Source organism: Astyanax mexicanus, chromosome 18, assembly GCF_023375975.1.
Source record: "Astyanax mexicanus isolate ESR-SI-001 chromosome 18, AstMex3_surface, whole genome shotgun sequence".
Taxonomy (NCBI): domain Eukaryota; kingdom Metazoa; phylum Chordata; class Actinopteri; order Characiformes; family Acestrorhamphidae; genus Astyanax; species Astyanax mexicanus.
Window position 1 is genome coordinate 11,170,001 of NC_064425.1, and position 13,406 is coordinate 11,183,406.

Here is a 13,406-nt window from a genome sequence, read left to right on the forward strand (position 1 = left end):
ACTAACACACACACACACACGTACACAGAAAATCCATTGCTTAGGAGTTACATCAGAGTATACAAATCGAGTTTCAGCTACACACGGTTTGTTTTGTCATCACTTAGTAGCCAATCACAAGCCAGAATGCACCATCCAGCTGAGTGGTTCTGTTTGTGGTGAGAACGTGATCCGACCTCAGTTCGAACCAACTATCAAACAAACTCCACATGTTTGAGCTTAGCGGCTGTTCAGGTGCAGTTTAACCTGATTAGTTCCTCAGATAATTACTGCAGCTAATAGGTGATGGTGTCACTTAGTTTGTCATAAATTAACAACATGAACAAAACAAAACTTTCAAAAAATACAGTTTTACAGAGCCATTTGTTTAAATCAACCTGCATTAAAAGTACCTCTTCCCATCCAATTAGTTCTTAGTGCGATTACACATTCTCTCCAGAGATGTCTCTAAATTTCCAAACTCCTGAAATGTACAGATTGCTGCTTTATTACATTTTTTGTAATCTATAAAATTATAAAAACACATTGTCATATACTTATATAAACAATCTAAGTACAGATTTTTTTTTCACTTTCAACCATAAAAGTACAGAACATAGAAAACTTTAAACTTTAAAAAAAAGTTTAAATAGATGACTGTCAGCAGCACTGAGCCCACTTGTAAACCCAACATCTGACCAATCAGAGGAGACGATGTGCTCGCTTAGTTTGTGGGGGTGCCTTTTGGTGTGTTTAGGTTTGTGCCTGTGTGAAAACAAACCAAACCGAGGGGAAAACACTTTCACAAACTTGTGAAAGCTGTCTTAAACTCGCCCTCGATTTGACTCACTAAAGTTACTGGTTCATTACTCCACATGGTGGCGCTATAATCAAATATATAAAGTAAACCTGTGTTAAAAATATTGGTTGTCAAATTCTCAAACTGAAACCAATAAATCTAATATTACATTTGGATGTTGAAAGGTGTCTGGACTTTTCCATTGAGCATATATCCAGCAACTACTCACACAGGTAACTCAGAAGCTGTTTCTACATTAGCTATAGCTCTCCATTATCTCTTTAACATTAACACTGAGCATGTGCCCATCATCTACTCAAACTCATAACTCAGAAGCTGTTTCTACATTAGCTTTAGCTCTTCATTATCTCTTTTACATTAACATGGAGCATGTGCCTATCATCTACTCACACTCATAACTCAGAAGCTGTTTCTACATTAGCTTTAGCTCTTCATTATCTCTTTTACATTAACATGGAGCATGTGCCTATCATCTACTCACACTCATAACTCAGGACCTGTTGCTACATTAGCTATAGTTCCCCATTATTATTATCTCTTTAACATTAACACTTAACATGTGCCCATCATCTACTCACACTCATAACTCAGAAGCTGTTTCTACATTAGCTATAGCTCTCCATTATCTCTTTTTACTGGTGTTTTTGTTCTGTTGTTTGTTTGTACTGTCTGGGTCAACCAAAGGAGGATGGGCTCCTCTGACTGAGTTTTGGTTCCTCCTAAGGTTTCTTTCTCTTAGTCTAAAGGGAGTTTTTTTATTGCCACTGTTGGTGCTATCACCATGGTGTTACTCATAAGCGGCTTGGACCCGTATCTCTTTCACATTTGTGGTGAAAAACGCTATATGTATGAATTCGAATAGAACTAAATAGAATAATTCCTGGTAGTTGCTTATTTAGAAGTATTTGATCAATGATGATTTGAGCCATGAATGTAATAAAGGTTTATCAAGGAAAGAAAATGACTTTTTACCACCATGATCTCAGTGAAGATGCCACTGAATCAGTAAACTGGGTCTAATGGTGCCCTGGACTGAACTTTTCCTATAAAGCCACTCCGGAACAGACGGCGAGTGAACGGTTAAGCGGTAGTGAAAGCTCCGTAATAATTAGAGGTTAATTATTTGGCTGTGAAAATTGTTGTGAAGGCACTCATTTGTAAAGCGTCTCTCTTTTCTTCCTCTGAATGGAGGAATGCCCTTGAGCGCCTCAGGCGTGACTTTAATAACACTCTTATCTGTTCTGCACTCATAAATAAAATATAGACCCAGCCCAGCTCCACACACACACACACACACACACACACACACACACGGGCATGCATTAACACAGCGAGAGACTAGCTGAAGCCTTTTCAGTACAATGAAAAGAGAAAGAGAGAACAAAACAGATCAATTCTTCAATAATGTGCTTATCTAACCAAGGACATCTTTTTCACTGTGCAGTGAGTGGATGTGAGTGTGTGTGAGTGTGTGTGTAAGTGTGAGTGTGTCCTCTGATGCAGTCTCTTGTTGCTCTATGATGCATATTTGTGTGTATGTACTTGTTTGTGCATGTACAGTTGTATGCTCAATGATCCACAGTAGCACCACTATAAAGCATGATACATCCACCCCCATGCTTCACAGTTCGCAAGGTGCTTTTTTACAAAAAGCAGTCAGAACTCTTCATTTTGTTGTAACCACTTGTTCCCACACCTCTTCTTTCAAAAAGCAGCTTAAGACATATTTCTTTGTTTTAATAATTAATCCATTTGTTTTATGTTTTAATTGTTTTATTTCATAGTCACACTATTTTGTAATTTTTATTATTTAATTATTATTATTTTTGTCCTTTTACAGTTTTATACATTTTATTTTATATTATTTTGTTTTCTATTACATGTTATTTAAATGTTCCTTTTATTTTTAATTTTACTGTTTTTTCCTTTTCCATTTTCCTTTTTTATTAGTGTTTTAATTGCCTTTTTTCTATGTACAGCACTTTGAGCTGCATTTTAATGTATGAAAGGTGCTATATAAATAAAGTTTATTATTATTATTATTATTATTATTATTATTATTATTATTATTCTCTTCTAGATGTTTTGCAGCATTTTTAAAACATTACGCTTTGAGATGATGCCACATGTAAGGTTTGCATCTCAACTGTGTACTATTAACTGTGTACTATTTACTATTACTGTGTAGTAGTACTAGTACTTCACACAGTACTAGTCAAAAGTTTGACACACCTTAAATTCAGTGTTTATTTTTTAAATACTTTTAACATTTTCAACTTTGCAGATTAATACTAAAGTCATACAAACTATACTACATTTTTCCAGTTTACACCCACTAACTAGGCCCTGTCAGATAAATCTACATATACTACCAGTGTTGTGCAAGTAAGGGCTAGCATGTGCTTCCTCTGAGGCTTTTTAAACTACCGCTAATACAGCATCAATGAGCAAATCAACACGCTTGGAGGAGAACACTAACTGCTAATTCTATTACATTGATTTAACCAACATCCTACTGTACTGTTACTGTGCTGTCCCAATAAGTATTTTTCAATTTTTTCTCTTTTCTTTTGTGCTTAAAGTGCTATAGCCTAGAATGTTGACTCAAACAACTGTTAAGTAGTCTTTAATTAGGTAAAAAAAACATATTTAGCATCTGCTTGGTTCTTTTAATTGTCAGGGTTCTATACTGAAGTTTTGCATTAATGAAGAACATTGAAAATTATATTTAAAGGGAAACTAAACCTCTTAATTTTAGCTGACTCCACCCTCAGCTCAAATTTGAAAAATGCTAAAAAAAAAAAAAGAGAGTGAGGGTTAGTTTGGGAGGGGCACTGGGTGATGTATGGGTTTAGAGGCAGGGAAACATCATCCACACCTATAGCACGGTTAAACCTGAGAGGGCAGAAATTATTGCAAAAAAAGCGTATTTTAAAGATTAGGAAAGGTTTAAAACATTTTTTAAACAAGACTGGTATGTATCATTTCTTCGAAGAAACACATTTCAGCTCTTAATGAAAAAAAATATATGGTTTAGGGTTTAGTCGTGATAGAGTCGTTTAGTCATTTAGAGTTTGGTTGTGATGTAGTCTGTTCTTGTCATAAGGCCCCCTGAAACATAGATTGTTAGTGAGTGTGTGTGTGTGTGTGTGTGTGTGTGTCTATGTGTTACTTACATAGTTGATAACCTTGAGCTGAAGGGAGGAAGCGTCCAGATCGTACAGCCCACCTGTCAATCAATCAGATCAAACACAAGCATTAGACAGAAACACAGTCAGTCAGAACACAGAGCTACTAAATATCTGATCATTTTATCCAACATACACAACACGATGCATCTACTGAGCTCTATAAGAAGAAGCAGAATGTTCAGATGATGCTGGATTACTTGCATTAGTAACAATCTACTAACAAACATTATAGTAAAGCTGATCTAGTTGGGCTTAGTCCCAATTTATACATCTTAAGATGTTAGGATTAGGATTATCATTGATTCCCTAGTGCTGAGATGTGCCAAGATGATAACACTCAGGATTGTCTGTATCTCCTGTATGTAGATGTTTAAAGGCTCATTTGCAGTCAATGTTAAATACTGATATAAATACAGATCCACCCGTCTGTATTCTGCATTCAGTATTTGTGCACATTCACTAAACACTTACACATACAGAGAGAACAGAGCAGTACCACAGGAAATCATTGATATGTATTAAATAGATAGAAAGTGCAAGTATGCAGTTATATAACAATAACTTAATTTAATTTAATTCATTATATTATCACAACCTCCTCCGCTGTCACCATGTTTGTCTTGTTTTTACAGAAAGGAATAAAAATTCAGAGAGAGAGAGATAGAGAGGTATGTAAATATATGCAAAATTAGTTTCTGTTTGTTTTCTACACAAATATTATCACTATTAATTATAAGCATCATATTATTTGGTTTGGAAACAGGTGCTAATTACAATTCATGCCAATAAAAGCTATTAAATATGAATTTGAATTTGAGAAAAAAGAAGGGGGGTAGGGAAAGAAAGAGGATGCGAATGAATATGAGGAAGTGAGAGAGAAAGAGAGAGAGAGAGAGAGAGAGAGAGAGAGAGAGAGAAATGGAGTGATAGAGAGAAAGATATATGAGAGGGAGATGAGAGAAAAAGAGACGGTCAGCAAGAGGGAGAGAGAGAGAGAATCAGATATAGTTGTCAAAATCGAGCAGCTCAGGATTAGTTATGCCTGTGAGTCAGTGATACATGGATTAAGTGTGTGTGTGTGTGTGTGTGTGTGTGTGTGTGATAACGAGACAGAGTTGTTACAGCTGTAGCTCTGAATTCGGCATGGAAAATTGAGCAGGTGCTTAGAGACTGTCAGAGCCAAGTGATGAATTGTAGGTGTGTGTGTGTGTGTGTGTGTGTGTGTGTGTGTGTGTGTGTGTGAGTAGGTGTGTGTGCTACTGTTTGATTTTTTTGGAACAGGCAAAATCCTCTGATTGATCTGATTTAATTGTAGTGACTTTATATGAGTCAGAAACTAATAACTGAATCCCTCATTGTTTCTAATGAGCTTCATGACCTCCTGATCTGTTCCTCACCTCTACCATCCAGATCATCTCCAGCGGTGGTTTATGGAGAGATTTTCCACTTTTTAGCTCCACTGTTAAATCTGATAATTACTGCAAACTGCCACAGGGAAAAATTCATCTATTTGAGTCCAAAAGGAATGAGAGTGAACTGAGCTAAACGACTAAAACACAAATGATCCACTTAACCAGGATATATATTTGGCTGAATAACCATAGGAAAGATATATATATTGCTCTGTCTCTTTCTCGCTCTGTCTCTCTGGCTCTCACTCTGTCTCTCACTCGTGCTCTCTCTCTCTCTATCTCTCTCTCTCTCACTCACTCTAACTCTCCCTCACTTGTGCTCTCTCTCTCTTTCTCACTCTATCTCTCACTCTCTCACTCTATTGCTCTTTCTCTCCCTCTCTTGCTTTGTCTCACTCACTCTATCGCTCTGTCTCTCCCTCTCTTGCTTTGTCTCTCTCACTCTATCGCTCTGTCTCTCCCTCTCTTGCTTTGCCTCTCTCACTCTATCACTCTGCCTCTCCCTCTCTCGCTCTGTCTATCCCTCACTCTATTGTTTTGTCTTTTCCTCTCTCGATCTGTCTCTCCCTCATTCTATCGCTCTGTCTCTCCCTCACTCTATTGCTCTGTCTCTCCCTCATTCTATTGTTCTGTCTCTCCCTCTCTTTCTCTGTCTCTCCCTCACTCTATTGCTGTCTCTCCCTCTCTCGCTCTGTCTCTCCCTCATTCTTTTGCTCTGTCTCTCCCTCTCTCGCTTTGTCTCCCTCATTCTATCGCTCTGTCTCTCCCTCATTCTATCGCTCTGCCTCTCCCTCTCTTGCTCTGTCTCTCCCTCATTCTATTGCTCTGTCTCTCCCTCTCTTGCTCTGTCTCTCCCTCTCTCACACTGTCTCTCCCTCTCTCGCTCTGTCTCTCGGACAATTGCTCTCTCTCCCTCATTCTATTGCTCTGTCTCTCCCTCTCTCACTCTGTCTCTCCCTCTCTCACACTGTCTCTCCCTCTCTCGCTCTGTCTCTCGGACAATTGCTCTGTCTCTTGCGCATTCTCCCCCCTCACTCTGAGATACTACCCTGAGATATTATAATACAGTAAGTCTGATGGAAGTAAAGCAGAAGTAAGCCGCACTACACTGAGTCATTTAAGCAGTTAAAGTATTGATGCTGCTTTTGTTTTTAATAAAGCTTCACAAACATGCTCACTATTTTCTTTCATACAAGATCCAGAAAGATGAGTCTCTCATGGTGACAGTACGAGAATGAGATTACTCATGTCAGCTGTTAAATAAATATGCAGTGTGAGAATAATTATCTCTTTTTGTATGTTTTGGCTTCAATTTAGAAAAAGGTATTGGAAAAAGTAACGTTTGGGTATTTATATCAAATTGAAAGTATTGTATCCGTATTAAAACATTTAAAATAATACCCAGCCTCATATTAGACTGTAAAAAAAAACATCAGACACAAAAGTTTCCTGTTATGGAACAAAACCTTCCCGCCAGTGGAAACACTCGGACACTCTCACAGTCAGAGCAGAGTGGGATACAGCGCGTAGGCTTAAAAACCCATTTGTTTCGTCAGGCGCATAATTAAGTCCCATGGAACTGGAGGAACCGCCAAGCCAACCCCTGAGAAACTGGCACATCCTGTGATAGGGGAATAGGAGGGCTACCTCCTGCACTCAGAACCTCATTAGGGACAACGAGGATACAGAAAACAAGTGTATCATGTTAAGCCAGTCTGGGCAGAGATGACATATCACCTAATTGTTTGGCGACCACAATGCAACCTTCCCCAGTTATTAAAAAACTGTGTAGCTGTTTCCTGTGAAGCCAATGAGCGTGTCAAGCCGGCCCATAAGGAGCTGACACATAACTAATCGTTCAGGGACTGAGCGGCCAACCGAGGCGTTTTCAAAAAAACGCCAAAAATAACTAATAAATCAGAGTCCGAACAACCATAAAAAAACCCTCTAACATGGAAAACTCATCATTTACAGAACGAAGAGCCAAGCAAAGAACTTTACACAATATAAACACAGAGCTAATAATCCACAGACCAAAGAGCAAAGCAAGAAACGTAACATGAAAAACATACTCAAACTAATCAATCACAGACTAAACGCCAAGCATGAAATCTTACAGTGAACCACTTATTAAAAATCTTATTTTACAGACAAAGTAGCTAATTAAACAGAGAACAAACCCCACCCAAGAAATCTGTTCAAATACCAAACACAGATAATTATTTAAACAGGGAACAGCCAACATCACAAAGCATAGCTAATTATTCAGATGATAAACAGCAATAAAATGACAAACAATTATTTGTAGCTAATTATTCAGACAAGCAAGCAAGTAAGTCAAGTAAGAAATCTTCTAAAAGAGAAAAAATATCTAATTGGTCAGAAAAGCTAATCAAGAAATAATACAATTGTTATTTAAAGACAGAAAAGCCTGTGAGAAATATGATAAGAAACTATATAAATATATAGAGAATGAACAGCCAAGCCATGATAGACAACTGATAAATATAGGTACATGTTCAGAGAAGGAACAGTCCAGCCAGAATCCTCCAAAATGATGAATATTGCTAAATATTCAGAGAATGAACAGCTGAGCTACAAACCTCCAAACTTATGGAAGTCCCTAAACATTCAGAGAATAAACAGCCAAACCAGAAACCTCCAATAATTAAGACAGAACAGCCAAGCTAGAACCCTCCAAAAATGATTTAAAAAAATAGTTAACTGTTCAGATAATGAACAGCCCAGCTAAAGACTTCCAAAATCATGGAAGTCACTAAAAATTCACAGAATGAACAGCCAAGCTAAAAACCTAAAAAACTATTTACATTACATTACATTACATTACATTTGGCAGACGCCAAACTATGGAACGCCTTAAAGAAAAAAAAAACGACAGCCAAGGTAAAAACTTCCAATATTATACAAATATCTGTATAAGTGTTCGGAGAATTAACAGCCAAGTTACAAACCTCTAAAACTGAATATTGATTGATGTTGAGAGAATAAACAATGAAACTACAAACCTTCAAAAATGATAAATATGTTCAGAGAACAGTCAAAAAAAGCAGAGAGAACAGTCAATCTACAAAACCTCCAAAAATAGTACACATTTCTAATTGTTCAGAGAATGAACAGTCAAATTAAAAGCTTCTAAAATTATGAATATAGTAAATGTTCAGAGAATGAACAGAACCCTCCACGAAATGAAGACCGAACAGCCAAGCTAGATCCTTCCATAAAATGATGAAAATTGGTTCCTAGCTAAAAACCTCCAACATGATGCAAATCACCAAAATATTTAATAAATGAACAGCCAAGCCAGAAACCTACACAAAATAAAGACAGAACAGCAAAGTGACAAACCTAAAATTAATAGATCGTAATAAATGTGTAGAGAATGAAGAGTCAAACATTGTCCAACGAATGAACAGCTGATCTACAAAAACCTACAAAAATAAAAAAATAAAGCTAATTTTTCAGAGAATGAACAGCCAAGACAGAAACCTTGACAACTATGAACATAGTTAAATGTTTATAGAATAAACAGCCAACTACAAACCTTCAAAAATATTGCAAAATGTGCAGAAAATGAACAGCCAAACTAGAAACGCCACTGCAATGCTATTAATTGTTATTTACATACACTTACAAATGTAATTGGATTCATATTGTAATCCTTACAGTTTATTATTAATATGATTTAACATTAATTTTTTGAACTAAGGCGGTCATTCACTCTTTAACCTAATGGTCTAATAACGATTGTTATGCTTTTTTGGTATGGACTGTGGGAAGGACTGTGGGAAGTATTGTGGGGAAGTCAACATAACAATTAACCTTTTCATTTAGCAGGTTCATGGTTACCTGTGGTTTATCAGCTCATAGATCAGACAGGAATATCACACAGTTTACTGTTGGGTCTGGTAGAACACAACCAACTCCAGATTCATCAAACCCACTAAAAGTCCTGAGGTCAGATCGGGTTCATATTATTGTGTGCTTGTGACGTAAAACGGAGGAGAAGCTGATTCCAGATCAGCACTTATTACGCTTGTTTGTGCTAAACGGACAGTTGTTACCATTGTCTGCATTCCACTGGCCTGCTGAACTGAACGTGAGGTCCTGCACTTTAGTGCTGGGAATGCTTTTATCATGTGAAGGAACTTCCCTTGCACTTGCAAGGAAGTTAGGAGAGATCATCCCAGAGCAATAATTAAAATGCATTTTTACTGTTTAAATGAACATAAAACTGTTTCCCTTTTAATTAATGTTTAATTTTTCTTCAAGGTTCTGTAGTAAAGCCAGTGGTTACATATAGAACCACAACCGCTCAAGAACACACTGGAATAGGTCTACATAGTTCTTTGCCTGGTTAGAGGGTTTTTTACATTAGTAAAAACATTCTATATATATATATTTTCTATAATTATATAACACATGAACTCACACAAAACTATCCTGTGTCTAAAACTAACTATCAAAAACACCCTTAAAGAAATAAATCCCCCTCATATTGAAACGCAACACACAGAAAATAATCCCCACAGCATGATGCTGCCACCACCATGTTTCACAGTGGGGATTCAGGGTGATTCAGGGTGATTAGCAGTGTTACTTTTCTGCCATCTATAGAATTTTGCCATTAGGCCAAAAAGTTCAACAAACAATGGTTTTCTTCTTGACACTTTTCCATAAAGCCTGGATTTGTGAAGTGCACGACTTATAGTTGTACTGTGGACAGATTCTCCCACCTGAGCTGTGGATTTCTGCAGCTCCTCCAGAGTGACCATGGGCCTCTTGGCTGCTTCTCTGGCCTGTACTTTGGCACGTTGTTTGATTCACATTTTGAAAATCATTCCACTTCACAGTTACTACAACTACATTTTGCTAGTCTATTACTTAAAATCTTAATAAAATACATTTAGGTTTGTGGTTGTAAGGTGAGAAAATGTGAACGATACACACACAGCTTGTCCATTCCCTGTAGAGAAGTATTGCCAAAAGAATAGGACTCTCTAAAACAGATAAACAAATTTGAACTTATTAGGACCATGCCTAATTTCAGGCATAGGTTCCTGTGGAATTTTGTTTCTCTGAAATGATGGAGCTCCATCCAAAACCATGGGTATTAATATCTAGAGTTAATATTTGGAATGAACATGAGTATTAATATGGCCCACTTGCAGCTACTCTAGCCTCCACCCTTCTCTAAAGGCTTTACACAAAAAAGTTTGAGTGGGAATGTGGGAATGTGAGCACAAAAAACACATTTACGAGGTCAGTCACAGATGTTGGCGAGCATGTTTTGTGTAGGATTGGAATCCATGTTCCAGCTCATCCCTAAGGTTGTTCAGTGGGGTTAAGTTCAGGGCTTTGTGCAAGCCACTGTGAGTTCCACCACACCAAACTCATTAAACCATGTCTTTATGGAGTTTGCTTTGCTCCTCCACCAAACTTTGTTGTTGGAATTCTGCTCTGTTCTTCTAGAATCCCCAAAACCCAGGTTCATCACTACACAGGACATGTTTCCAGGGCTTCAGAGTCTAGTGTTCCAATGTGTTACACCACTTCAGTCGATGGAAGGCATTGTGCAGGTATTGATCTGAAGCTTGTGTGCAGCTGCACAGCCGAGAAAACCCTTTTAATAAAGCTCCTGACACTTAGTTCTTGGGTGGAGATCTGTAGTGTGTGATGATTTAGAGGATCACTGTTTTATGCTGTACAATTATGTAATTTACAGGCAAATGGCTGGCCTGGTACAATGATAGTACTTACAGTCGTCTAGGGCAGCTCTAGCCAGGCTTAAATTTCAATGCTACCATCCTTTGACAAGATGGATTAAAGTAGCTAAGCTACTCCTGAAATGATGTAGGACCAGGATGGAAAAGAATATTTCTAAAATCATTTTGACTTTTTTTTAAATGGCATTTAAGACTAATGATGTTTTGAGAGTAAAATAACACCTAACTCAGTCTTAAATTGAAGCTTCCAATAAAGTACTCAGTGAATGTATATGATATACAGTACCAGTCAAGGGTTTAGACACACCTTTTCATCCAATGTTTTTTTCCAACAATGTATAGGAATACTGAGGTCATACAGAATATGAAGGAACACATAAGGAATCATGTAGTAACTTAAAAGTGTTAAACACACCAACATACTCTGTGAAGAACCATTTAGGTAGCTCTGATAAATGTATCCTGTGCAACAGAGGGAACTCTTGCTCTTCTTTTCCTTGGGCGATCCTGATGAGAGCCAGTTCCATCATAACATTTTAGATGGTCTTTGTGACTAGACTAAAGGATACTTTCAAAGTTCTTGAAATATTTCGCATTGACTGACCTTCGTTTCTTAGAGTATTTTTTTTTTACTTAGTTGAGTATTTCTTGCCATAATCTGGATTAGAACATTACTCAAACAGAGCTATTCACTGTATACCTGTAACTCTACCTCTTCACAACTTCACACAACTGATGCTCTCAAACACATTAAGAGACAAGAAATTCAAGTAATTAACTCTTGATGAGTTCAGCACAGCTGTTAACTGAAAGCCTGAAATTCCAGGTGACTCTACTTCATAAAGCTGACTGAGAAAATCCAGCCAAGATATGAAGAATCTGTGTGACATGAATATTTGATAATTGAAGAATCTAAAATATAAAAGAGATTTTGGTTTGTTTAACACTTTTTGTTTGCTAAATAATTTCATATTAATCTTTACTTTAGTAATAATTTACAATTTAGCTTTTTGTTGGTGAAAGCTTGTGTTTGTCTCATACCACAGAGCTGCAGAATCTTGCGATCTAATTCTCTGTAGTCCTTTTCCTCGGCAGCGGCAGGATCGGCTTTGAGTGGTGACTCCTGGGATTGGGCTGTCGGCCGTGTTGTAGCCCTCTTTAGAGCCTGCACTCTTTTACAGGCCACAGTAAGCTGGTAAAAAAAAAAACACACAGAGCATGACGGTTAATGACATCTGCCATGGCATTTTTACGGCATGACACAGCCAATATTACATAGCGTTCAGTGTTAGTGAATATAGAGATCTACAGCTAGGAACTCTATGTTCTTGACTCTGGAGCAAGGGGTCATTAGACCTACCCTCATACAACTAACATACAAACTACAGACTCCACAGTTAGGATCTCTAGATCTGACTCAGATTATAAAGATGGAGACTCTGGACTTGAATCAGACTCTACAGTCAGGGACCCTAGATTGAATCAGACTCAACTATTTGGGACTCCACAATTAACTTATGTTCTATAGATGGGTATGGTGAACTTGAATAAAATTTTACAGCTAGGATCTCTAGATCTGATTGAGACTAAAGCTAAGATCTCTAGATTTGACCTCAATTCTACAGCTTGGGATTCTGGACTTGAATTAGATTCTACATCTGGAGACTCTGGACCTAAATCAGACCCTCTTTTAATCATATCCTACATCTGAGGTCTCTGGACTTGAATCAGATCCTATTTGAATCAGATCCTACATCTGGGGACTCTGGACTTGAATTAGATTCTACAGCTGGGGACTCTGGACTTGAATTAGATTCTACAGCTGGGGACTCTGGACTTGAATTAGATTCTACAGCTGGGGACTCTGGACTTGAATTAGATTCTACAGCTGGGGACTCTGGACTTGAATTAGATTCTACATCTGGGGACTCTGGACTTGAATTAGATTCCACAGCTGGGGACTCTGGACTTGAATTAGATTCTATTTGAATCAGATCCTACATTTGGGGACTCTGGACTTGAATCAGATCCTACATCTGGGGACTCTGGACATGAATTAGATTATACATCTGGGGACTCTGGACTTGAATTAGATTCTACAGCTAGGGACTCTGGACTTGAATTAGATCCTACTTGAATCACATGCTACATCCGGGGTCTCTGGACTTGAATCAGATTCTACAGCTGGGGACTCTGGACTTGAATCAGATTCTACAGCTGGGGACTCTGGACTTGAATCAGATTCTACAGCTGGGGACTC

The 13,406-nt window shown here is 37.7% G+C and overlaps 1 protein-coding gene across 5 annotated transcripts in view; it reads right to left on the reverse strand.

Annotated features, from left to right (window-relative positions):
• Positions 1-13,406, reverse strand: part of LOC103041854 (cGMP-dependent 3',5'-cyclic phosphodiesterase) — a 364,471-nt gene that overhangs the window by 54,461 nt on the left and 296,604 nt on the right. For all 5 annotated transcript variants that reach the window (XM_022669594.2, XM_049467139.1, XM_022669603.2 and 2 more), the window contains 2 exons: positions 12,188-12,338; positions 3,976-4,028 (listed from right to left, as the gene is read on the reverse strand). In XM_022669594.2, the coding sequence (XP_022525315.2) occupies positions 3,976-4,028; positions 12,188-12,338 (204 nt within the window). The remainder of the gene's footprint in view (positions 1-3,975; positions 4,029-12,187; positions 12,339-13,406) is intronic.